This window comes from Rhineura floridana, chromosome 12, assembly GCF_030035675.1.
Source record: "Rhineura floridana isolate rRhiFlo1 chromosome 12, rRhiFlo1.hap2, whole genome shotgun sequence".
In the NCBI taxonomy this organism is placed as follows: domain Eukaryota; kingdom Metazoa; phylum Chordata; class Lepidosauria; order Squamata; family Rhineuridae; genus Rhineura; species Rhineura floridana.
The window spans coordinates 43052141-43078465 of NC_084491.1; the positions used below are offsets into that span (position 1 = coordinate 43052141).

Consider the following 26325-nt stretch of genomic DNA (forward strand, 5'->3'; position numbering starts at 1 on the left):
AGTCACACAATGCCCAGGGGAAAAAAATCATTATTTAGCAAATTTAGTTGTGGGCCATTTCTGAATACTGATGTTGGAGTAAAGCTGGGCCTACCTTAAATCACTTGGTGTGGCCAGGAGCTTAAGGTTACTGCACAACGCAAACAAGCCTTACAATCACAACTTAAAAACAGCTATCCTTTCAGAAATTATTTCAACTAGACATTGAACTGATGTTTTTCAACTGTTGCTCTAAAAGCCATATTGGAAAAATCCTGCCAATGATTCCATCTTCCCAGCTTTTAAAAAGCTCGTCATCTACTGCCGGACAAAAATTGCATGAAAAGACCACACACTACTCCTAAAGCTCCTTGTAGTTAGCCGGCCTGTTGTGTTTTTTAAACATTATACTTTTACCTCACCACCTAAATGTGCTGTATTTTCAGTAAAGACCATTTTTTAAAAAGTTCATAGGTTTCTTAGAAAGGAATCCTTAGTCTTACCCAAAGCTAATAATTTACATTTTAGAGGAGAAAGCAGAACTAACTCCCATTAACTGAACAGGTAGTTCCGTTTTTAAAACTACCCAGTTAAGCTCCCAGAGTTGGGGTATAAGGCAGAGCACATTGAGCAATTTAAGTTCCCCAGCTTGGGATCCGAGGAAGCGTTAGAACACACAAAAATCATTGCCCAGTTGCAATTTTCACTTGGCCCTTTAGATGTTTTCCATACATCCACCACCATCTTTGAATCATGTCTTGAATCAGAGCCCTTCTGTTTACATGCCCAAGGCAGCTTTCAGGAGGCAAAGTCAGAAATGCTCCCATTCTCTTTTTTGACATAACGCCATTCAACCCTGTCAAGGAATATCACACGCTGCAGAAGCGAGTGCCAATGTTGTGCAGCAGGGTCTCAGCAGCAGAGTTTCCCTTCTTTCAAGCTATCTGCCAGAATGCAAAACTCTCTTTCCGAGTTGAAAACCCCTTGCCACCTTCTTAAATAGCAAACGGGGTAAGGGAAAGAGAAAAACTTTTCTGTCTTCCCATTGCATTCTTTGCTGATCGTTCAAACCGCAAGATTCTTATAAAGAGAGAAGCTTTAGGTAATTTAAAATAGGTCTGCATAGCTTTCAAATATGTCAGAGATAAGCAGCATATGATTGGGTCATGGTTTAATTTGAAAAGCAGAAACAGCAAGATAGGTGGAGGCAGCAGGATTTTTTTCTTAAAGAGCGAAAAGGAAAATGCAGTATACACTAAGAGGGAAAAGATGAATTACAAAAAAAGCATACCATCAAGTTAAGAACTGTACTTTTACCCTCCGAAAATATGGAGGCAGTGGTTCTTCCCTACTCAGGTACAGGTAGGCTTCAATAGAAAGAGAAACACTTTATCACACTTACACATCATAAGCAGACCCCTTTACTACAAGGCAAACGCCTAGGTGGGTCATCAGCAATTTTACAACACAAGGCACGGTAGCTTGCATCAGTCAACCACTAATATGCTATACATTTAACTAACCACATCTGAAATGAGGGCTTCACATGACATTTTACACTTTATCATTTGTGATGGATGGTCAAGTTTGTGTTTACTCTATATTTTCTATATGTAAAATGGATGAATTGTGCAAGACTAACCTGTTGCCCATACTTCACTGACTGATTGGCTGATGATGGTTCTGTCTCCCACTCTATCATGGCTCCTTCCAGACACTCATTCAAGTTCTTATAACCATTTACCTGCAGGGGATACTGGCCAAAGGTCTCTATTTTGGAAAAGGTCTTGCCTGAACATGAACAGGAAAAAAGTAACAAAACCACGCTTTTCACAAAACAAGCATGCACCGGTATATCCCTTTACAGACATTTAAATGTTGCAAGAGGTTCCTATTACAGCTATCAAATAAGGTTTTTTTCAACTGACTGGGGAATGTAAATTATAGTTCCTAATATGCCTTCAGGACAGTGTTCTGCTTCATTGATTAATTCTTCCTAGTTTTCCTTGATTTAGAGCCAAGATTAGTGACAAATAGGGGAATAAAGTATTCATTATGCTCGTATACAGTATGCAGATAAGAAAAGCCCTTTAAAAAAAAGAGTCAAGATTAGTGTGGCATCTCATGAGCAGTCATTTGTCATTCATAAACACATGAAAATTCCTAGTGAGTCAGCTCACTGATCATTCTAGCCAGTTGGATACTCTCACTTATTTCTGAACTTTATGTCTTCAATCTGAATGTGGAAAAATAGCATGCATGAATGCTTGCTTCAGTAGTTAAAAAAGGAAGCCCACAGCAATAAAATGCTACAGTGAATCCCCAGCCCATTACTGGGAATATTTCTGTTCAGGGCTCCAGCCTTTGAAAAGGACCTTCATACCAGCAATCAGCCAAGAACTTTCCTCAGTTTCAGAGAGAAGGTTAATGCACTTGTGTACATTTTCTTCTAGCTAAAAGGGAGCTACATGTGTTAAACTTTGCTTGGACTGGGCCACAACAGACCCAGCTGCAACAGAACCCAGCTATAATGTATTAAATTCGTATCAAGGACAAAAATCAAATAAAGGATTAAGTTAACACACCCATCCAGCTTACCTTCATGAATACCTTCAGTAAGAAATGTCCCATAAAAAAGTTGTACCATTGGGTTTTCAGATTTGTCCTGGGAGCTACCACTGTAGGGAAAAAAACCATGTCAAACTTAGTTCATTGGACTCAGGGATGCAGATTTATTTTAAAAAAATATGTCTAAGGCTTTTGTCAACATTCCTTAGGTGCCTGAACTAGAAAATGGCAAGTGACTTGTATAAAAGGGCAGAGGATGTACACTTGAAATATTCAGTTTGTTAGAGATGCATGGTTTAGGCCAGCCTTTCCCAAATAGTGGGCCACCAGGTGTTGTTGGACCACAACTCCCATCAGCCTCAGCCAGCATTGCCAATGGTCAGGAAAGATGGGAATTGTAGTCCAACATCTGGTGGCCCACTAGTTAGGAAAGGCTGGTTTAGGCCTAAGTCCCACTGAGGTAGCAACCCTCTGCCTGGGCTGCAGGTGAAGAATCATACAACGGAACGCTCCTCCCTACAAGATTGCCTGCCTCACTCAAAACCAGCAAGTCAACAGGAAAGTTAAGCTAGAATCCTCCTTCCTAACAAGTTAGTCTGCTACAGCCTATCTATTCCCCCATAAGGGACCACTCCACCCTGTGGGCTTCCACCTATAATTTGAAGTGACATAGCCTAAGTACAAGGCGCTAGGCAACTATGCTTCAGATGTTATACAACTGCACTACAGTAATCAGAGCCTCAAACTTCGCTTCAGATACTCACATTTAGCCATACTGAATCTAGGTATAAAAAATGCTTCAGAAGTTTTAACAGCCAGTGTGGTTACAACAGCCAACTACATCAAATTGCTGTAGTCATGGAAACTCAGTTAGCTGATGAGGGAGCTATTAATATGGGCAAATGACTTGATCCGGAAGATGTCCCATTTGCTTAGAAAATAAATTTAGCATATACTGAAATATGAGATAAAGTTCTTCACTTCCTACAAGATCTCTTACCCACACCTGTAACAAGCTGTAGCACACAGTGGAAAACACTGCTATAACCTCACAATGTTAAACATTACTCTACCCAATGAAAAGAGGAAATAAGTGTTTAGTTTCCTGTCATGAACTAAGGTTATTGTTAAACAGAAGTTTCTCTGAACTCACTTAACATCTACAGCCAGCTGAAAAGCATCTTCTAGCCAATCCAGAAGTTTGTGGGTAAATTCGCTCACATCTTGCTAAAAGAGAGACAGATTTAGAGAAAAAACATGACCATTATGAGCCACTTTAATCTGTTGTTTTAAACAGTTATTGTTTTAATGTTGTATCTGCCTTTTGTTATATTTTTCTGATTGCTGTGCACTGCCTTGAGAATATTTACATTGAATTGTAACACAGAGGCAGAGCAGGGTCTATGCATGAGAACAGCTGTCACATTTATAATTGCACACAAGCCATTGCTAAACATATGCAAGGTTCTTTTCAAGCACAAGCAAACAGGTCTAGGAAGACTCCCAGAATCCTCATAAGGTAACAGCAGGAGAAAGGGGGACAAATGGAAGCCTCCTGCCTCAAACCACTAAGCTTTTCTTCCTGATTGGGCTCAGAGGGTGGAATCCAGTGCAGTGTGCAGGACAATGCTTCATCAGTGCAAAGGATTTCTGTGTGCGCAACCAAATGCTCTCCCCCTCTCCTCCTAAGTTTGTTCTAGGGGTTCCCCCAGCCCTCTGGAGCAGATTCAGGGAGGGCACAAGGCACACACTGGGAAGGAAGGGGAAGCAGAAATTCTTGTGCTGACTGGGCAAGCTAGAATACCACCGAAAGATTGGAAACCATCCCTTCTAAGATGTAGGGAGGGAAAGGACTCAGCTGCCTCTGCTAGACCTTAAAATCTCACACACTTTATAGAAAACTGGCACAATCCAAGTTTAGTCCAGGTGCCATGATATTACTCTCTTTACCTGCTGCTCCTCTGGAGATCTGAATGCACATCTGAGACGTTCCAGGGCTGCAGAAGGGTCTACAGATTTACGGAGTGTTCCCAGCATTAAAGCAAAGAGATACTGGAGTTCCTGCATGAATGCAATGTTCCTCTTCTTCTGCATGAAAAAGCACAATGAATTGGAGAAAGAACCTACGCAATCCTCTGTAACAAACAAATAGCATTTTATTGACAGCAATAGAGCCTAGGACAAGATAATTGCTAGCAAAGACAGGGCACAAGTCATTAAAATAAAGAAAATGACAAATACTGGGAAGCTACCACATGACAACACTTAAGATGACCATTTGGAATTCATGGTAATATTCGAGGAGGCTGAAAGCCAGCAGATAAAGCGACTGGAGAGCTTTTAATGTACTGAAATGTACACTGAAAGAATGTGCAAGGTCATTCATACAAAGCCCCTCACTTTGACTAAAATTCTGACCTAGTTATTGAAGAAAACATTGTACAAGCTGAGGCAGTACCAAACCAGTCTCCTCAAACTCCTCCGGAGAAGTCTTCAACCTCAGTACTTGTTCTGGATTCACAATCCAGCCAGGCTCATTCAAATTTGAAATACAACAGCCAGATACAGGAAGATGAGCAAACCGTCATTGTCCAGAGAGCACTTACACTTGGGCTTTGACAATTTTCAAGTACACTCTCTGGGAGGGAGTAGCCGAGAACCAACCGTCGGAATTCTGGCAGCTGGAAGAGAGACTGACAAAAACTCTAAATTAAGCCACCGCCTCATTTGCTCAAAGCAAGTCTGTAATCGGATCTCAGTTCAGCACACAACACCCTTTGTAGATCAACGTTCATTGAAGCTTCAAACGTTATGTATTTCCTACACATTTTTTATGTTACAGAAGCATGAAAACAGTGTAGACCAACTGCCATTTTGGCATTGACCTTAATCACGCTAGAGAAAGATGTCAGCACGTGCCTAGCTCTCCCACTAAAAGAAGTGGAATTTAAAAGCACTCCAGCAGCCCTGCTAGATCCCCGTGGCTAATGGGATCAACCCTTTTCCAATGCCTATGCTCTTCCATGAGAAGCCCAAGGTCTCTCGCCCCCCTCTGTTCCCCCCCACAGCACTAAAAAAATGTGTAGCCCAACTGTCATGGCTCTCTGTTAGAATGAGCGCTCAGTACGCTCCACTGCCTCTGACAGAACTCTGGCTTTTCTTGATATGCAGGATATGTGCGGCACCTCGAATTCAAACACAAACTGGAAAATTGTTAAGTGGAAACCACAACACCACTTACACATCTTGCGCACATCACACAGAGACAGATGTTAAAGAGCATGTTAAATTCAATGGAATCATTGACTGGCCACAGCCAACCTCAGAATGAGACAACACATCAGCTACCCTAGAAGCACTGCTGAGCACAGGGATGGGGAAGGAACATGGGGCCCTCCAGGCATGCTTGGACTGTAATTCCCTTCAACTCCAGCAAGCACAGCCAATGGTCAAGGATGATTTATTTACTTTGAATGTATTTCAAAACCACTTATTTAAAAAAAATCCTAAGCAATATAAAAACAATGTGATAAGAACAGAAATGCAATAGTACAGGGAAAGCCTGCACAAGACAACTTGGTGTTATAAGACAACAGAAGCAAATACCTGATGTTACTTCACTCATTTATTTAACAAAATTTAAATACTGCTTGAATGCAAAGACCTCTAAGCAGTTTATAAGCAGAGATAAGGGCATTCCAAAGTGCAGGGGTAACAGATGAAAGTGACAGTTTCTGGGTCACCATCCTATAATGTTCTGAACAGCATGGTGCCATGAGCATCATTTTTCTGGACGATCCAAGTGATCTTACAGGGACAGGTAATCCTTCAGGTAACCTGGGAACTGACAGTCCAAAAACATCTGGAGGGTCACAGATTCCCAATCCCTGCCCTAGCAGATGACCAACACTAGCAGCACCATCTTACCTGCATGACTGCACTGAACCAGCAAGTATTTCCAATATTCCTCATCCCTACTGGCCATTCACCTGCTCTCCTCCACTCGTTTTGGGCAGAGTTGTCTCCCCAGACATCACATCGTTTCCTTTTGGAGCGATTGTTGCTTTCCGCCACACTTGGTTCGTAGCCTCTGCCAGATAACACAATTCAAGAAATTACACCACAGAAACCATATTGTACTTTGAGAAGAGATTAAATGTTGTCCACACAAAGCTCCCCATGCTTCTCATTGGGCATTACAGAAGTGCCGGAAGCGTCCCTGAAAATGGGAGCCATATTTGCCTCTCTTACCCACTCAAAGACAAACTAACCGTGCTAAGAGCATAAGCTGTTGGGGTGGTGTTGGAGTAGGGTGCATCTGTTTGGCTGACTTCCGTTCATATTCTGTGTGCATCATATTACATTACCTGAGATAACATGGAGAGTGGCAGAGGACCAGACTGTTTGGGGCATGTACAAGAGGAGGAAGGTTTGCTGACCCAGACGTAACTTGGACCAACAGTGTCAATAAATATAAATCTTCCACAGAGTGAACAAAGTTGCTTTATAACTGAAGGGGCTTCAAAGACCCTCAGGGAGTAGATACAGTGATGCTACCAATGGGTGCTGCCCATCTGGAGCTGCCCCAAGATAGGACCTTCTTGACAGCAGTTCATTGTTTGTGGAATGCCCTCCCCAGTGAGATGTATCTATTTCCCTTATTATTAACATTCAGGAGGAAGTTAAAAACATTCCGGTTCACCCAGACTTTGACGGCTGAAACAGACTGTTTTGGCGATCTGTGAGAGTGACTGTTCTTAAAATTATTTTTAGATGCTCTTAACGTTTGTAAATGCTTTAAGTATGTTTTTATTTTATTTTAACTGGATTGCTGTACTGCTTGGTTGTTTGTCACCCTGGGATCCTTTGGGAGGACGGGTGGGATAGAAATTCAACAACAACAACAGGAAACAAAGGAGTATACAGCATACACATTCACTGTTGCGTTATGATTCTTCTCTGTGACTTGAATGCTTGGAAAATCTGAAGCTCCAGAAGAAACAGCTTCCTGCAGAGCAGCTTTACCATCTTGAGTTGCTTCAACTGGACCTGGAAACCACAATAGCCATCACTACCTAGGTAGAGTGAAGGTGCACTCCCCACCTCAAGTCTTAGTATTTTACCGGCCTTCAAACAGGGAGGCAGCAGTTAAAAAGATACCATGTAGGCATTTTCAAGCTTTCCCATCTGACCATTTCCAACAGCACTGGCAATGGCAGGCTGTCTGTAGGGGTTTGCATGTAGGAGGACATGCTCCAAGCATCATTCCAATCCAAAGGCTTCCTGTAGAGCTTGGATGGGCACATGAAGATGGTTACTAGCACAAAGGTTTTCAAACTTATTCCAGCTATGAAGACACATGTGTACACATCCCACAGATGACCAAAATATTAGCGGGTTATGAAGCCTGTGCTTGACCAGAGGCCTGTGTGCTACTCAAGTGTCTGGAGTTCTAGATGAGGGCCTTGAATGCAGTCAGTGAAATAACTGGTCTGCAGCCAGCCACATGTAAGTTCATTTCCCATCTAACAGAATTACTGTGCTCTCACCCATATGCATATAATTACAAAAACATTGTTTCTGTTGATATCTGACTGCAATCTTTCCATTTCAATCTACAGCCCTTTCACCCTATCATCTTAAGAATGAAAATGGAATGATTAATACTCTTCAACTAATCCAACCAGTAGTGGCTCCTTACTTATCTCTCATTAGCCCCAGTAAAGTATCTCTTTATAAATGGGACTGACACTATGGCTCAGGTTTTCACAACCTGTTATATATCATTCCTCACAAACAGGAAGACAAACCACTAAGACTATGGCAGGTAAAGGTGTCACCTACCGGTTGCCTGATTTTTGCCAGCCACACTTCCTTCACAGGCAGATGGTTCTGTAGCAACGGCTTCTTGGCCCGACTCTTTAGCGTGGTGCTCAGTGAGGAAGCCAACTGCCTGCATTAAGTTTCCATCAGCAGCCTAATGACAAAGAATAAGACCCTTGTGCAACACAGCAAGATGATAATTATGCACAGAATGAGATATTTCAAGCCATCACTTGCTTATGCAGGGTACAAGCTGGAAAAATTAAAAGTACATCACATTTCCCATCCTGCCCTATCTATACACTATGCTACAGAGGAGTACAGTTTTATTGAAGGACAACAAAAAACATTTAAAACAGGAATCGCATTTTCATACATGCTACTAAAAGAGTCCTAATGTATCCCTGGTCAGAAGAGAACGAGGCACTGCTGTGATCATCTCAGGAGGAAGAACACAAGGGCAGAGCAATGGCCACTAAGCAGCTCTCTCCGTGGAACCTTGTTATTGTGGCAAAGGGAGTGCTTTTTAAGGTCAGGAGAGGCAGCATGGCCAGCTGTCATTAGGCTGCTGTTTTTCCTGACTTGAACCAATCCCTTTGGGAAAACATGGCTGCCTTTCTCGGATTTACAGGGTCAACACAACACAAGCAGTACCAAGAGTACAACTAGAGCTCAGGTGGCAAGGCAAATGGAGGGGGGAGAGCAGGGCTGCGGAGTCGGAGTTGTGGAGTCGGAAGCAATTTTGGGTGGAGTCGGAAGAAATGTACCAACTCCGACTTCAAAATAAATTTTGATTTACAAATTTTTAAAAATATAAATTCACAATGTCAGAGAAGCTTCCCATGAAGTCAGCTGTAGTTGAGCATTTCACCATAACTCAAGATGGAAAACATTTTGTGAGTCAGTGTATGACAAAGGACCCAGATGAAGACAAATGCTGTGATGTCAAGATCAGCGCATATTCAGGCAGCGATAAAAATGCTCCTCTGAGATCTTCCAATTTAAAAAGACATTTACAGCCCTTTCCAGGGCTGTGGAGTTGGAAGCAATTTTGGGTGGAGTCGGAGTCAGAGAGTAGAAAAATAGAGGAGTCGGAGTCGAAGGTTTGGCGTACCAACTCCACAGCCCTGGGGGAGAGAAGGTGATTACGATGCAACAGCAAAGTAGGAGGGATAGGTAAGGTGCTTGGTGAGTGACTCCGATGATCTAAGCACGTGCGCTGAATCCTTAATCTCACACAAGACACACAGTGCCACCAATGTGGCAGAAAAGCGTCGGTGTCAAAGAATACTAACCTTCAGGGCTGCAAGGAGGAACAAAGGATCCTGAATACCTGTGATCTCTCTCAGCTGGTTAATGAGCACGCTGCCACCCTACATTAAAACGGGACGAAGAAAGTACGCGTCAGGAAGAGAAGAACAGAATACCCACAGCGACACAAGACCTACATTGCTGTACAACAGCCTTCCCCAATCTGGCGCCGTCCAGATGCTGCTGGACAACAACTGTCATCATTCTTAACCACTGGCTATGCTGGCTGAGGCAGATGGAAGTTGGCATCCAACATTGGGGTACCAGGTTGGGGAAAGTTGGCGCTGACACAATTCATGTCACAACAAACCACAGTTAGTGAGGAGAGGGGTGATAACTAAGTGGCAGAACATCTGCCTTGCAATGCGGAAGGTCCCAGGTTCAAGCCCCGGCATCCCCAGGTGGGGCTGGGAGAAACCCCAGCCTGAAACCCTGGACAGCCACTGCCAGTCAGTGTAGACAATACTGAGCTAGATGGACCAATGATTTACCGTGAATGTGCCCAAGTGCACACTATGAGGAAACAACCACAATCCTGGCTCACCGTTTACATCCAAACCAGTGATCGTGGTTTGTTTTGCTCCCAAACCATGATATGTAACCAGGGTTTGTTCTCGATATACCAATTGTGGTTTGAGCAAGACTAATCAGCACGCCTGATGGCACACAGAGCTAAGCCAGGAATTATGGTTTGTTTCTTCCACGTGCAAGTGAGGAGGAGACAAACTGGAAGGGCTCACTAAACTTGAAACACTTTCTTTTTAAAGGAAGATTCAACCGATGTCTCTGTAGGCTAGGGTACTGAACCAAGACATTTTTGCCTTCACATAACTAACTGAAATACTCTGGTAGGTGTTACTCATGAAGATGTTTCCTATTTCTGTAGTTATCCCCGTTCTTATGCACAGGCATATCTCCCCCACAAGGGGGAATGATGGGGTTGTATTAAATGCCAGTGTTACTCAGTGTTACTGAAGTTAACAAGCATGGCTAACTTAGGTCCATGAATTTCAGCCTACTCTGAGTAGAAGTTAGTTGGGAAAGACTCATAATCAATAAATTCATAAAATATTCTTTTTTCCTACTTTCTTTAAGAAGACCAGTCTTTCATGCTATGGTAGGCAGAGAATATCCTAGGAAGTAGCGGGGTGGGCTCTGCTAAGGACATTTCTATATGCATATACATGATCAGACAGACACTGAGTTAAGCGTTCTCACCAACTCAAAAGTTTACATGCTCTCTCAGCACCACTAGGCATCAATAAGCCTAAATACAACCTGTTCCATATGTGCCTCAATGAAAGCTACTTCCTTATAAAAAAGGAACATATGCCCTTTGAAGGAGAAATTATAGCCAGGCCTAAGAAATGCCAGCTAAAATGCCCTTTTACCAAAATGAAGCAGGCGAGGGCAAGGGACCAGCAGCCGGTATATTTATTCCACCAAAAAAGCAGCAGCGGCAGATGCTATCAGACATGTAAGAAGCCCAAGAATTTGCAGGGGTTTGATGAGGAGCTATTTTAGGCTGGCTGCACATGCCATTTAGGCTTGTCATTTCTCACTTACAACAAGGTGCCAGAGATGTACAGCACACCAGACCCACTCCAAACTGCCCTGTAATCAGCTGGCGAGTGGAGGTAGTATAGTCTACCTTCTCCACCACTTTAGAGGTTCTAGGAAGTAGGCAAGTAGATTAGGGAGCAATGGCATAGAAGCCTGTAGACCATGTTACGCCAAATGCAACTGCATTTCAAGCAGCTGCCTAAAATTCCATTCAGGTCATGCAAAAAAAAAAAAAAAAGAAAAGTCAGCAAACAGATCCCATTAATTCCCAAGGTCTTAAGAGGAAGCTAGCCAATTATTTTTACTTAAAATGAAAAGGCATGAAAGTTCACATATTAACAAATAACACTAGATCCACATGGTGCAAATCAAATAGTTCGTTTGCAGAAAAGTTTGGCAAACATTTCGAATTTGTGGATATTCAAACAACATGTTTAAACAGCAAGGAGAACACTGGTAAGAGACCCCCACCCAGCTACTGGCACATATAAATCTCATATCCAAGGTCCTAGAAGGGGAAAAATCCAGTTTAAGAAGTATTGGACCATAGATTTAATGATTTCCTGCTCACGGAGCTCGTGTGCCACACCAAAAGTGTGCTCTGGGCACAACACAGGACTGACTCATTCTAGTCACAACCCGTTTCCATCAGCGATGCCTTGGTTAAAATTAACCAGTGCTCTTTTGTCAAGAATTGATTTGCATTTTATATATTTAAACTATTTATAAGCCACCCTTAAGGGTTAAAATCTTCCCAAGATGATTTCCAAAAATATCAGAACACAAAAATCACTACTAAAAATAGCAGATATAATGCTTAAAAAAAATCCAGCCCAATAAAATACTAAACTCCAATAAATAATTACAGCTAAAACTATTTAGTTCAAACACCCGATAAAACCTATTTAGGTTAACATGAAAAACAAGCAAGTCTTTAAGGGTCCATTAGGGAATGCGATGCACCCCATTTGGCAAAATGCCCTCTCTCTTGTGCCCAACTGCCGAGCTATCCTCATAAGCGGGGACAGAAGCTGGGCTTTGGCTGCTCATATTTGAAAAGTGCAGGGAAGCAGATAAGGGAGAAGACAGCCCTTCAAGTAACTCGATCCCAAACTGCTTAAGGCTTTAAAGTTTAAAACCAGCACTTTTAAATCAAGTTGAGCCAGCACAAGTGGTACAATATACGTGTGAAATGATCTGTCTGCCTGGCCCCCACCAGTACTCAGGCAGTTGCATTCTGCACCAGCTGAAGTTTCCAAAACCATCTTTAAAGACGCCCCACGCAGAGTGTATTCCATTTATCTGGCTGGATGTCATAGGTCTGTCCTCTCTAGATAGGGTCGTGATTGGGATACCAAGCTGGTAAAAAACAGCCCTGGCTACCACCACCTGAACCTTCTCAGAGCAGAAGACATCCTAGACTGCATGCTTCGTTATTTGGGGGGAGTGCATGCCTAACTGGGGCCAGTTTAAGCCACCATCCAGAATAGCACTCAAGATGGATGAGAAGGCTTGATAGCAAGTGGCAAATGACATGGGTGTAGTATTTCCATATGGTATAAAGAAGTCTAAGAAAAGCCTAACTAAAGACATATATTAATCAGGTTTTAAGCTCTCTCCTCTCCTCCATTTGATATCCACTAACAGTTTTCATCGGCTTTAAACTCACTTTCTAAAAAAAGATTAAGCTACAATCACAGGGATATCATACACTGAGGGTCACACACAACATCCAATGGGACACAGCAAGTCATGTCTATAATATTGGGAACACCATCATTCCGTAAAGATACTACAAGCCTGCCCTGAAGTTGTCTGCTCCTCAGAAAATAATCTGATCTCATGACAATGAAATTAGTACTAGACTGTGATTAATACTCACTGTTACGTGCAACTAAGAAAAGAATTTCATTACTCAGAGGTTTTGTAACTTTTATTTTAAGTCATGTGACAAAATTCATCCACCATCAGTTGATCAAGTTACAAAACTTGAAGTTGTCGATAGCTAATGATGAAGACTAGGTGCTTGCGTTTAGAACAGTGAAGGCCAGACTTTAAGGCTTAATTTCTAAAATCTATAAAATGTATATTTCCTTCTAAAAGAAACTTACACCCATTGAGGTAAATAGGAAACATGTTAAGTTCAAATAAAAGATTTATAGTTATCACATTCATGAGAGCCTCATTTGGGTGGGAGTTCCACAAAATGGGTTGCCACATCAAAAACAGATCCTGCTTATCACCTGAACAGAGTTCTTATTTTGACATAAATGAGACAAAGAGAACTGACAGTCTTAAAAGAGCAGGAAAGGTCTGCCAATTAAGATTTGTGAATGCCTAAGAGATGAAACCTTCCTCGTGCTTGGTTACTATTCTCTGTTTTGTGTTAGATTTGAAAATGAAAGTAGACAAGCTGCAGCAAAAATACAGAAATCTTGCATTGTCTGAAAAAATGCAGTTTTGGTTAAGCACTTTCCTACAAGTTAAAAATTCAATGTGCAAAGTAGATCTGTTCAGCTGAAATTGTGTCCCCTACATTCATATGGTAGAATCACCAGATCTGTATAAAAGACAGATTTGAAAGCAACAAACAGAACTTCACTCAAGCTTGCTCTGGATCCCTATAAGGATTCCATTAATCACCTAAAAATATATATGAACGTAATTGTGATTAACCAAACAGAGGTTTTTATTGTATTAACAAAACATATATATATATATATATTAGAGTCAGCTGATTATATTTTGTCTACTATTTGTAACTTGCCCAGCTAAACTTTCCTAGAAAAACAAAGAAGGGCCTTCACTACTTCTGCTGGGCCCAAGCCCCCTCAGACAGCGCTAGGCTGAATTAAGACCAGCACCTGAAAGTGTTAACTCTAGAATCCATTTAAAGCAATCCACAAATTTGTACAACTTTAATTATCCACATCATTGTGATCAGTGCTGCAGGAATGTTGAAAGGGGATTCTCAGGAGCAGCAGAGAACCGGGAGGGGCAGCCACATCTATAAATGTCAAAGGTGTGTGAGAAAGCCAAAAGCCCAGCAGAGGAAAGAACAATGGGTACACAACTGTCAGATACACCGTGCAAACACACACACTTGAGGGGTGGGGAGGGAAGAAAAGCAGCAAGTATTACGCCGCTTTCAAGTAGTTTTGTACAAGAACTGGTTATGGGTCCCTTCCTGAAAGTTCAATGGATAAAGTCCCCAAATAAAGTTTATTTATTTTATTTATTTATTTAAAAAGTTTATATCCCGCTTCAGTTCCAAGGAATTCTAAGCGGCAAACAATAGCATAATAAAACAACATAGTACAGTATAACATACCAAACAAGTTATAAAACATTATAAGAAATATACAGTGTATCACACATTACAATTCAAAAGCTAACCGAAATAAAAAGGTCTTAACATGGCGACGGAAGCTGAACAGAGAAGGGGAAGAACGAATTTCCTGCGGAAGAGCATTCCAAAGAGTTGGTGCCCCCACTGAGAACAATTTATTCCTAATGCCCGTCTGGTGAATTTGGGAAAAGGAGGGAATATTAAGACCAGGGTCTAAAGAAGACCTTAAAGGACGGGCCGGTTCATAAAATGACAAACAATTTGATAGATAACTAGGACCTGAGCCTGATAGAGCTTTAAACGTTAAAACCAGGATTTTAAACTGAACTCGATAGGAGATTGGAAGCCAGTGTAGTTGTTTTAAAAGCGGAGTCGTGTGAGCTCGGACGTCTGCCCCAGTTAGCATCCTAACAGCTGCTCTCTGAACCAATTTCAATTGGCGGAGTATTCTAAGGGGAAGGCCTAAATAAAGTGAGTTACAATAATCTAGTTTAGACGTGACCAAGGCATGGGTAACCATGGTCAAGTCAGAAAACTCCAAAAAAGGACGCAATTGGCGAACTAGCTTCAGGCGGGCGAAAGCGCTTCTAGAGATTGCAAGAACATGAGCCTCTAGAGTCAAGGCAGAGTCTAGGAGAACACCGAGACTACGGATTTGAGTCTTTAAAGGGAGTACAACTCCGTCTAATATCGGAACATTCCCTGTTTCCAACTCAGTTCGATGTCCAACCACCAGCACCTCTGTTTTATCTGGGTTTAGTTTAAGTTTATTCTGCGTCATCCAGGTCTTTACTGCTGTTAGACAATTGTTTAATGGTTCATTTCTCTTCTGCCTCCTCTTCTAACACACCAAAATTATAAACTGGAATATGTCGTATCTCAGTGCGAAGTTAAACTTAAAGGACATTGCTGAGAAAAAGCTCAAACCAGAGACGATCCAATCGTCCTAAGGGAGGAAACCCACCCCACCCCTCCAAAGAAGCACCAGCCCCTCTTCTTCTGTAATGGGAGGGATGTGGGCTAATGGGGGCGGATATTGTCTTCAACAAGTAGACAAAGATCACAGGTGAAAACTACGTTGGTCTGTTAGGCAAAAAAAGAGGTGAGAGGGAAGAAACTCCATGTGCTGCACGCTTACTTTTGTATTAGAACAAAGCCTTGCTAAAAAAAAAAAAGTGCCCTCAAGGTAGGATTTTTCCCCAGACCACCTCGGCCTCACAACACGCACTACATTGTAGCAGCTGAAGCGCCGTCCTGCCTCCCCGTCGCCTGCTTCGGGTGCCTGCCCCATCTCTGTAGTCGCGTCCGGGGTCCCTGCAAGGGGCCGCTCCAAGCCTGCCTCCCCGCAGATGCACATAAAAGCGAAAACTGAACGAGCCAACAGGCGGGAAGCCTTAGAGGAGTTGTCAGGCACCAGCCAGTAGAGGACAGCCGTAGCAATTGTAGTGGTGACAATAAATAATACGGAAATGTCACCGCTAACAATACAGTAATAAATAATAGATGTCCGCAATAACGTTGCCAACAATCAAAACTACATAGTGAAACATTTTTTTAAAAAAAAGTCAATCAATAAATTAAGCAGCAAGGGGCGCTTTTTTGGCAGGTTCCACGTACAGATCGAGACCCGAGACGGAGTTTTTTTTGGGGGGGGAGGAAAGGGGAAAAGGCGCGAGCCTCCCCCCCCCGTCGCCATCCTCCTCCGCCTCCTCCCCAGTATACAGCCGCGCGCGGGGGGCAGCCACCCCCCAGCGGCCCAAGGCAGGCGCCTGAGCGGGCTCCCTCCCCCTCTGCCTCCCCCGGGCGGGTCCCCGACGCCCCCTCACCCGTCTTTGGCTCCCGGCGGCAGCCGCGCCCCCCTCCTGGGCCTGCTGCAACTCGGCCGTCATCGCACCCGCCGCCGCCGCCGCCGCCGCCGCCGCCACAGCCACAGAAAGCGCCCGGACGGCGCCTCGCGCGCCCGCTTGGCAGCAACGGCCGCCCACGCCAAGCCACGCCCACAGCTCCGGCCACTCAGCGCGAGGCAATGGGTGGACAGCCGCCACGCCCCCTCTCCCCGCCCACCCTTCGTTCCGCCCCCTGCCTGAATAAAAACAAAATCCTCAGCGCCCGCCGGAGTCGCTCTCAGCCTGGCCACGCCCCTTCCTCCTCGCGCACGCCCTCATCTCTTCGCCTCTGCATCTCCCAAGCGCATGCTCGCGCGCTGCAGCTCTTCTGCGCGCCTCCCGCTGTGGCCAGGCGCTTAGCTCCCAGCCTCGCGCTCTTCCCTTCGCCCTCTCCCACCCTCCGCTGTGTTTGAGGCAAAACTTTAGGGCCCACCCGCACCGAATGACCCGCAAAATGGTCGGTGGGTGGCCTCACGATCCATGCCTGTCCTGTTTGTGGTGGGATTATTGTGAAAACCCCATTATCAAGCATCCATATGTGTGGGCTTTTTTGGGGGGTATAAATTGCTTTATCACTAGAAGCTGAAATGATGAAGCTGAGGTTATCATACTTTGGACACATAATGAGAAGACATGATTCACAAGAAAAGAACATAATGCAGGGAAAAACAGGAGTAGAAAAAGAGGAAGGCCAAACAAGAGATGGATTGACTCCATAAAGGAAGCCACAGACCTGAACTTACAAGATCTGAACAGGGTGGTTCATGACAGATTGGAGGCCACTGATTCATAGGGTCACCATAAGTTGTAGTCGACTTGGAGACACATAACAACAAACAATAAATTGCGTTAGCATTGCCAGCTCCCCTAAGTCCACCCTTTTCAGTGATTAGTCCATAACGGTTCTTTGCTTTTCATGTGCTTTAGCGCAGAAACATATATTCTTTTTTTAAAAAAATTCCAAGCATGTGCAAGTTTATGGATGTACTGTTGGGTAGGAAGGAGACAGGGGGGTTGGCATATGATGGAGGAATGCCCATGGACTGCCTATTGCAGGAAAGTCTGTGGCTTTGCGTCCCAGCGCATGGATGTTAATGCATTTGATTCAGTACAGGAAAATGTATCATGCAATGTCATACAGACAACAATGAATTAATGACGCAAAGCAACAACTTTGCAAATTGTACAGTCATATGGACAGGCCCTTAATCTCCCCATCAGAAAAGCACTTGTTAAAAATATGCTACGCACACACACACACACTTTTTTTTAAAAAAAGTGGTGTTTTCATTAATTTGATATCCAGCCCAAAGACACTTTAGAACTGATTTCAGTTGCGGTGTTTTTTAATGCAAACAAATACACCATCAAGTCACCTCACACCCAACAGCTCTTTCCATTTATCTACACAAGGTTTTGCCCAAATAAATTCTGCTCAAAGAAGACAGAATGAAATTAATGGCTATTTTTAAGACTGCAAATTGTTTTACAATTACTTTTTAAAAAAACAACACCACCATGTTTTGTTTTAAATTGTGTTTCATCATACTGCTTTTTAATTGTAATTTATCATTTTATATTTGTGTGCCCCCCCCCCGAGGACAATGTTATTGGGTAGTTTCATATAAAGTTATAATAAAAAGTAAGACTAACTGTGTTCAGTGAGGATTAGGCCGTGTACACACTTATTTATTTATAAAAATATTTGTATACCACTGTTTATTTAAAAACAACCACCATCATAGAATAAAAACATTTAAAATGCAATAAAAACAAAGGTCAACTGTTGCAAAAAAAAAAGCATCTTCTTAATTGCCTGCATAAGCCTGGCGGAACAGAAAGATTTTCAGCAGGCCCTTAAAAGTTAAAACAGAAGGCTGGGAGGAAGGACAGGATCTAAATCAAATAATAAATAAATAAATAAGGCACTGAGCCTTTGAAATGCACAGGAGTCATTTTCCATAGTGCACTTTTGTACACAGCCCTTTGCAGTTATACACACCTTCATGCAATAATGTCATCTAAAGCAGTAGCTCCTATCTGTGGTGTCGGTTCGCACAGGTGGGTGTGTTTTCAAACTCCCCTCCCGTCAATTAGTGTTTCCACTAGGGGATGTGTTTTCAGACAGGGGACATTCTCAGCCCTACCTGAGGATGCCACAGACACATCAGTGATCTCTACAATGTAGGAATGGGTGAGAATTTCAAGTCAGGTCACATTTCAAGCCAAATCTAAAAAAATTGCAATTTCTGAAACAATATGAGAACTGAAACACAGGCATCCTTCAAAAGGAGCACTTATCCAAATTTTGTGATACAGTTCTCCAACCAAGCAATGAATACTTACAAAATTGCATGTATTGGGCGAAAGTGTGCAAAAACATGAATATATTGGTCAAAATAATGTATAAAAATGTGTTATATTAGGATAAGTTGCCTGTAAAAAATATGTACATTAGTCAAAACTGCATACAAAAATGTATTCATTAGGAGAAATTTGCACTTAAATGCTGAAGAATTTTCATGAGGGCTTTTTTAAAAAAAATCACAAATTGCTGCAGAAATGTGGAGAATAGAAAAATTAGAATCTGAGAAAACCGAAACTGACAGATCATTCCATCCCTAGTTTCCACATACCTTTCAAAAGAGTCAAAAGATAGGGGCTGGAAATTTGTGTGTTGATTTACTGGGATATACATATCAGTATCTAGAGGCAACTAAGTTATTGTACAGCTTCCTCTTTTGCCTATTTCATTCATAGACAAGCTAAACCTGGCACAGACCTGCAACATCAGTTAGATGTGCCCAAATAGGAGGTGATCTGAGAAAGCTCTCTCTGTGTACACTTATATGCAGCAAGCACTTGGAAAATGGCATTCTCGACACAAAATGGATTATAACTATTTCTGCAGAACATTGTTTAGATCAACAAAGAGTGCAGGACAGGAACGATATGGGGATGATGTCATGTGTACAGCACCCTCAAAAAGGTGCTTGCATCAAGCACTGAATGCACATTATCACAGAGTGTGTGCATACCCTCATTCTTAAGTACCTGTGCATAGGATTTGAGCTGTTGAGTGTTACCTTGGCAGCTGACAAGTGTGTGTGTGTGTTGCAGTGACTAACAAAACAATAATAGTAGCATCTTTCAGCAAAATATTTCCGCTTCTGCCTTCTTCAGCTGCGAATCAAAGGATGCTGTGGCCAAGGTGGTAGCGATAGAGTGGTAGCTACAGAAAGCTGAGGTTGGGATATTCAGAAATAGGATATCTGCTGTAGCTGAGTGTTGTCAGGTATTATTAGCATCCAGGTTGAGGCCTGATGATAAGGTGTCAAGTCTGTGGATCCCAGATATTTTCTCTTGTCTTAGTATTCTCAGATCAGATGGCATCCATGTTACAATAACTGATACACCCTGAGAGGCTCTGATAATCTGATCTAGGGATGGAAATTTCTGTCAATTTCAGTTCTCTCTGTTAGTCATTTTCCCAGTCTTAAATTTAAGTTCTCCACATTTCTGCAGCAATTGGCGGCTTTGTTTTTTTTAAAAACCCTCATCAAAATTCTCCAGCATTTTAATGCAAATTTCTCCTAATAAACACATTTTGTACCCATTTTTGCAAGCAATTTCTCATCATATAATGCATTTTTGTATGTTATTTTCACTCATGCATTCATTTTTCATGCACACTTTCCCCCAATAGATGCATTTTTGTAAACATTATTTGGTTGGCAAACTGCATTGCAAAATTCAAATAAGTGTGAATTTCAAAGGATGGCTGTGTTATGGTTCTCATATTGTTTTAGAAAGTGCAAATTTGGCTTGAAATACATACTGAATCAAATTTATTTCTCCCCCATCCCTAATCTAAAGTGCCTTGCAACTGGTTGTTCCATCCCCCCCCCCAAAAAAAGTGAAGTTATGGTTTCTAAAACATATGTTTAGATATGTATAACTGTGTGGATAGATAAATAACTTTTGCAACCATTGCACCAGCAGAGTACTCAATGAGTCAGCTGAGACATCCTGTTCAGACTGCGACACACACAGAACTGCTGTAAGTGCAGCTTAGCTAAAGCTGCAATCCTAGGCATGTTTAATAAAGAGTATGATTCTTTAAACAGAGTGAGACTTACTTCCAAATGTACAAGGACAGGATTGCACAGTAAGTTTTGCTACCCACTGACTGGAGATGGTATCAGTGCTTCATACATTGGTCCCCCAAATGTAGCAATTTCTGAGAGCCAGTCAAGTCTACGAATGGTCATCTGTAGGCATGGATAAATCAGTCAGTTTTGGTTTGTCTCACATTCTCATTTTTCCAGTCTTAAATTCAATTCTCCACATTTCCATAACAATGTAAAAATGTAAATGTACTGCCTTCAAGTCGATTCCGACTTATATGAATAGGGTTTTCATGAGGCTGAGAGGCAGTGACTGGCCCAAGGTCACCCAGTGAGCTTCATGGCTGTGAGGATTTGAACCCTGGTCTCCCAGGTCGTAGTCCAACACCTTAACCACTACACCACACTGGCTCTGATTTTAAAAAATCCTCATAAACATTCATCAGCATAATAATGCAAAATTTATCCTAATAAACACATTTGTGTATGCAGGTTTTACTATTATGCACATTTTTGCAAGCAATTTTCCCTAATATAATTCAATTTTAATGTTATTGTCACAAATATATGCATTTTATGCACACTTTCCTTTAATATATGTATTTTTGTACATATTAGTTGGAGATCTGCATCATAAAATTCAGAGAAGTGCAAATTTTGCAGGGTACCTGTATTTCAGCTCACATACTGTTTTGAAAAGTGCAAATTAGGTAGTTTCTCATTAAAACGCAAACAAAATTGAACTTGTCCCCCATTCCTAGTCGTCTATAAGCTTGCTCATCTCTTAGGGATCTTCCTGGCTCTGTCTTACTGGATGGGCACAAATTTTCCCCTTGTCAACTGAGCCGCTTTTGCTCATACTCTCTTTAATTGCTTGGTCATGTGAAGTTGTGTTACAGCAAAAAACAGACAAAATGAACAACCAAGAGTCTTGTGGTGTCGGGTAAAATACTAACATTTATTTTGGCATGAGGTTTCATGGGCTAGAGTCCGCTTCATCAAATGCCTGAAGTGTTATTCTCAGTTCAGATAGGTACATAAGGAGAGATAAATAGATGGGGGGGTGATTATTGTAAACAGTGGGATCTAATGGGCATGAAAGGCCAAAGGTACAGGACTGTTGGGCCGTATTGCTAAATTTACTTAGCAGTATACTTGTCGTGCTGGCAAAATGTTTTGTTTATGTTTATCAGAAGACAAACCATCTAGGCCAGAAAAATCCAACTTGGCCTCCAGATGGCACTCTGACTATACAAAATGTGCACAATAGCAAAACTTTTAGAAGAACTTTTTGAGCTGTTGTGCAAACAAATTTTGAACAGGGCAGGGATATATTGTGAATTTGTAAAGGGGCTGGAGGGCCAGTAGATGGCTTCTGCTCACTGACTCACCTCTTCTATGAGCCTTGGAGCAGACTTGCATGGAGTCCCAATTTGTTTCCAAGCTGAATTCAAAGTGCTGGGTTTGACCTTTAATACTCTTTGTATCTTAAAGGACTGGCTTTGTTCAAAAGAAACTATCCATATGTTAAGTTTGTTCAAGAGAAGGCCTTTTCCATGTGCCTCAACCTGTTAAAGTAAGGTGGGTACTTTTCTGGTGACACCCAAATTATGGAATTCCTTTGCAAAGAGGTCCACCATGTGCCAACTCTCACCCTTCAGGAGCCAATGGAGTCCTCCTGGTTTTCTCAGGGTTTTCATGGCATATGGTGCCTGCTCAGTCCATCGTCCAGGTGCTGTTGATGGGCAACTGCAAGGCCTCTCCTCCTTTCCTTCGGGTTTTTTAATCTTTAAAGGGACTAAACAAAACTGAGGGCAGCCCTTCGAACAGAGGACTGCCCTCTGTAAAGCAGGGTACATGGCCACTCTAGATCTTCTAATGGCTTTTATCTGCAGGTTTAGTATGTTAACTTATCGTCTAGCAGTTTTCTGTTTGTCTTGCTTTAGAGCTGCCTCTATTATTGTGTCTTCTTATTGTAAGCCACCTTGAGGTTGTTTTATGGTGAAAGCTTGAGTAGAAAATTCATAAATAAATAAACAGGCCAGAAGGTTTTTCTCCTTAAAACAAATGCAGTTTTTGAATTTGCTCAATATGAGCTGTGTTAAGCTCATTTCTCTAAATCAGCTTTCTCCAACGTGATGACCTCCAGATGCTTTTGACTACAACTCTCACCAGCCCCAGCCAGCATAGCCATGTGATGCTGGGATTGATGCACAGCCACAATGGCTAGGACTGATTGGAGCTGAGTGCCCCCAGGTTGGAGTGGGGCTGATCTAATTCTGTAGAAGTATGCATGGTGGTGACACCTCGCACTAGAACCACATTGCATGGTGTGTATGCAGCCTAAATGTTGGCCTTTTTGTAGACAAATCAGCACCCACCACACATGGGAGATATGAGGAGACTGCGGGTGGCGGAAGGGAAGCCAAGGTTTGCAGAAGTACAAGAAATACTGAGATTGTTGCACTGGGGAAGGGGAAATTAAACTGAGGCTCCACGTACACCATACGTACCATATCTTTAAAGCACCTTAAAAGCATAAAACTTAATAGGAAGAGCCTGCTGGATCAGGCCAGTGGCCCATTTAGTCCAGTATCCTGTTCTCATAGTGGCCAACCAGATGCCCATTATGGGATGCCTGCAAGCAGGACCTGAGCACAAGAGCACTCTCCCCTTCTGCAGCTTCCAGCAGCTGGTATTTAGAAATACACACACACAAATAAATAAATAAATAAATCCTGGGACTGTAGTTTATTCCCCACAGAGATAGTTCCCAGACACTTGTTTATTTATTGCATTTGTATACCGCCCCATAGCCGAAGCTCTCTGGGCGGTTTACAACAATTAAAAACATTTAAAACAAATATACAAATTTAAAAACACATTTTAAAAAAAACAATTTAAAAATACATGCTAAAATGCCTGAGAGAAGAGGAAAGTCTTGACCTGGAGCTGAAAAGATAACAGTGTTGGCGCCAGGCACACCTCTTAACAAACTACAGTTCCCAGGATTTTTTGTGGGGGTGGGTGGGGAATGGACTTTAAAGGTATTGTGTGTATGCAGTCTGAGTGTCTAGAATCCTGAAAAGGAACCCTCCACATAGCAGCATTGTGTTGCAAGATCCACTTGCCGTTATACTTTTGTCATGTACAGCACAGAGCACTCTGGTGCAGCTGCTAGCAAAACAATGAAGCTTTTATTAGGAAGAGGGAGTGGCTCTTCATCCAGCTCTTCTTTGCCTGTCCAGATGTGGCATTCGGATGAAGGAGGGGAGAAAAGCATGCTTTCCCCCCCACCAAATTTGTACATCTGTCATAACTCTCATCATTTCTGGCTCCACTGCCAAGGGAGTGAACAAAGGGAGATGGCGATTAACTTCAAAGAACTTTGTTGGAGAGGAATAAAGATATTTAGAGCCTATTTTGTGAACTAATTGCATTTGCATATTTATGGGATTTACTGATATAGCAGTAATTAAAAACTATTTAGTAGTCTTAAAGGACACATAACTCAGTTGCTGTTTGCATAATAAACACATCCCTTATTACATTTATTATGTTTGCATAATAAACCTTTCACCATCTCGATAATTCAGACGGCCATTCCGGAGAGGCTGTGGCTAGATTGCTGCTTTCCTACCGAGCAGAACGCAGGGTGCGGCAGAGGGAAAGAGAGTGGAAAGGAGCTCAGAAGGTTCTGGAATGGAATGGAAAGAGATTATCCAATCTCTTCCTGGCTTCAACCTCTAGGATATCAAGGAGGAATTTAAGGAAGGGTGCAGAACCTCCTTTGCTTGCAGAAGGTCCCAGGTTCAATCCCCAGTTAGGGCTGGGAGAGACCCCGATCAGAAATCCTGGAAATCTGCTGCCAGTCAGTGTAGACAATAAGGAGCGAGGTAGACCAATGATCTGACTCAGTATAAAGCTGGTTCAAATCCTTTTGGGCCTTCAGTAAGGTGTCACCTCTCCATTTTAGTACTTTATCCCAGGCTTCAGAGAATTCACTGCTCCAAATGGCGACACCAGATGATCCGGAGGGGTGCCCCAGGATCCCTTGCAATTTTGAGGCATAAGTTACAACCCAAATTCAAAATCCTGCATGCCAAATCCAAATGGCAATGAAATGTTAGACCATTATGCAAATATTAGTTTCTGCTTTATTTTGCTGGACCACATTTTGTTTGAACACAAAAAGCAGAAAGAGATCTGCTGAACTTCCCTTGACCTGTTCTTTGGGCCAAAAAAAGGAGCTCAGAGGAAAAACACCATGTAAGGCCCATTTGCACCAAGAATCTGAGCTGGCTCAGTCTAAGAGTTCCTTTGAATCCTAACTGTTAGAGCGGTACGACAATGGAACCAGTGACCTAGGAAGGTGATGGGTTCTGCAACGCTGGAGGCATTCAAGAGGCATCTGGACAGCACCTTGTCAGGTATGCTTTAACTTGGATTCCCCCATCGAGCAGGGGGTTGGACTTGATAGCCTTATAGGCCCCTTCCAACTCTGCTATTCTATGATTTTATGGCACTTGTTAAAAGAAATATTGTTTGCTAGCCAAGCCTCAGTGCCAGGCCAGTAGCCTGGAACAATCTTGCTGGAAAAGGGGCTTTCTACCTTCTGAGATGAGCCTGCCAGAATGCTCCCATTCATCACAGCGTAGCATGTCTTTTAATTAAGGGGGGTTGAGACAGGAAGATGGCAGGCCCAGCCTGGATATTCTGACACTCGGTTCCCCCTCCCTGGCTTACAGTGTTAGTGATTGTTCTTCATTAGACAATAGAAAGCTTCCATTACCCAAGGTAATTCAAGACAGTGTGGTTAATTGCTGTCAAACACCAGAGATGCCAATGCATAAGTCTGATGTAGAGGAACTATTTGGGATGCAATTATTGTTATTGCAAAGACCATTGCGTAAGACAGCCTCTCAGGTAAAAGCATGATATGGAATCCTGTTAGGAGTCGTATATCTTCCACCACAACCTCAGCCCTCCATTCCCAGATCAAGTGCATTGGATTCCATCAGCCACTTAGCACCAGCACATCAGTGGAATTAAAATGCCATCTGTGATCACTTTCCCAGGTTGAAGAGGTGGCGAGCCTTAGACCTTGTGGGAGCACAGAAAACGCTGTCGGAGCCATAGCTGGTCTTGAAATAGTCACTGCGCTGGGCATTTCATTGACGTACAATGGAGAAACAGGCAAGGAGAGAGGGTGCACTTCCTGCTTCAGAAATTACCTGCTCCTCTGATGAGATGCTGCAGAAGCAGACCTTCTGATTCTGTGAGCGACCAGATGGCAGCTATGATGATGATGATGAATAAGACAATGACACTCCTCCTCCTCCTCCTCATTTTTGTTGCAGGTAAGATTCCAGGTATTTTATTATTACGTTACCATCTATGTACACAGTATCTGGCAGGATAACATAAGCAGGTCTTTGCCCTGAGGAGGTTACAGTTTTGATTTCAATAGAAGGGAGGGGAGAGAGCAAAAGGAAAGGAAGGGAAAGGTATGATTGTTGTGTTGATTCATACAATAGAAAGAGTCCATCAATCACACACAGTGCTCAGTAACTTTTCACCTGATGACTTTAAGTTGAATATAACTACTAAGTTACCGCTAATTCATTTAAAGCATTTCTTAGCCAGCTTTCTACAGCTCAAGGCAGCTTTTGCTGATGAATCAGAAAGGTTAAAACACAGAATAAAAGACATACAAGCA

At 42.5% G+C, this 26325-nt stretch overlaps 1 protein-coding gene across 4 annotated transcripts in view; it reads right to left on the reverse strand.

Annotated features, from left to right (window-relative positions):
- Positions 1-16581, reverse strand: part of USP28 (ubiquitin specific peptidase 28) — a 40642-nt gene extending 24061 nt beyond the window's left edge. For 3 of the 4 annotated variants that reach the window (XM_061593284.1, XM_061593283.1, XM_061593282.1), the window contains exons 1-10: positions 16420-16581; positions 9666-9743; positions 8392-8524; positions 7479-7596; positions 6475-6637; positions 5154-5240; positions 4498-4635; positions 3701-3774; positions 2578-2657; positions 1622-1770 (exon numbers count right to left, since the gene is read on the reverse strand). In XM_061593284.1, coding sequence (XP_061449268.1) covers positions 1622-1770; positions 2578-2657; positions 3701-3774; positions 4498-4635; positions 5154-5240; positions 6475-6637; positions 7479-7596; positions 8392-8524; positions 9666-9743; positions 16420-16482 — 1083 coding nt within the window. In that variant the 5' untranslated portion in view covers positions 16483-16581. Of the gene's footprint in view, positions 1-1270; positions 1347-1621; positions 1771-2577; positions 2658-3700; positions 3775-4497; positions 4636-5153; positions 5241-6474; positions 6638-7478; positions 7597-8391; positions 8525-9665; positions 9744-16419 lie in introns of those variants that run through there. The other variant, XM_061593285.1, reaches the window with a different exon arrangement.
- Between the last annotated feature and the right edge of the window lie 9744 nt (positions 16582-26325).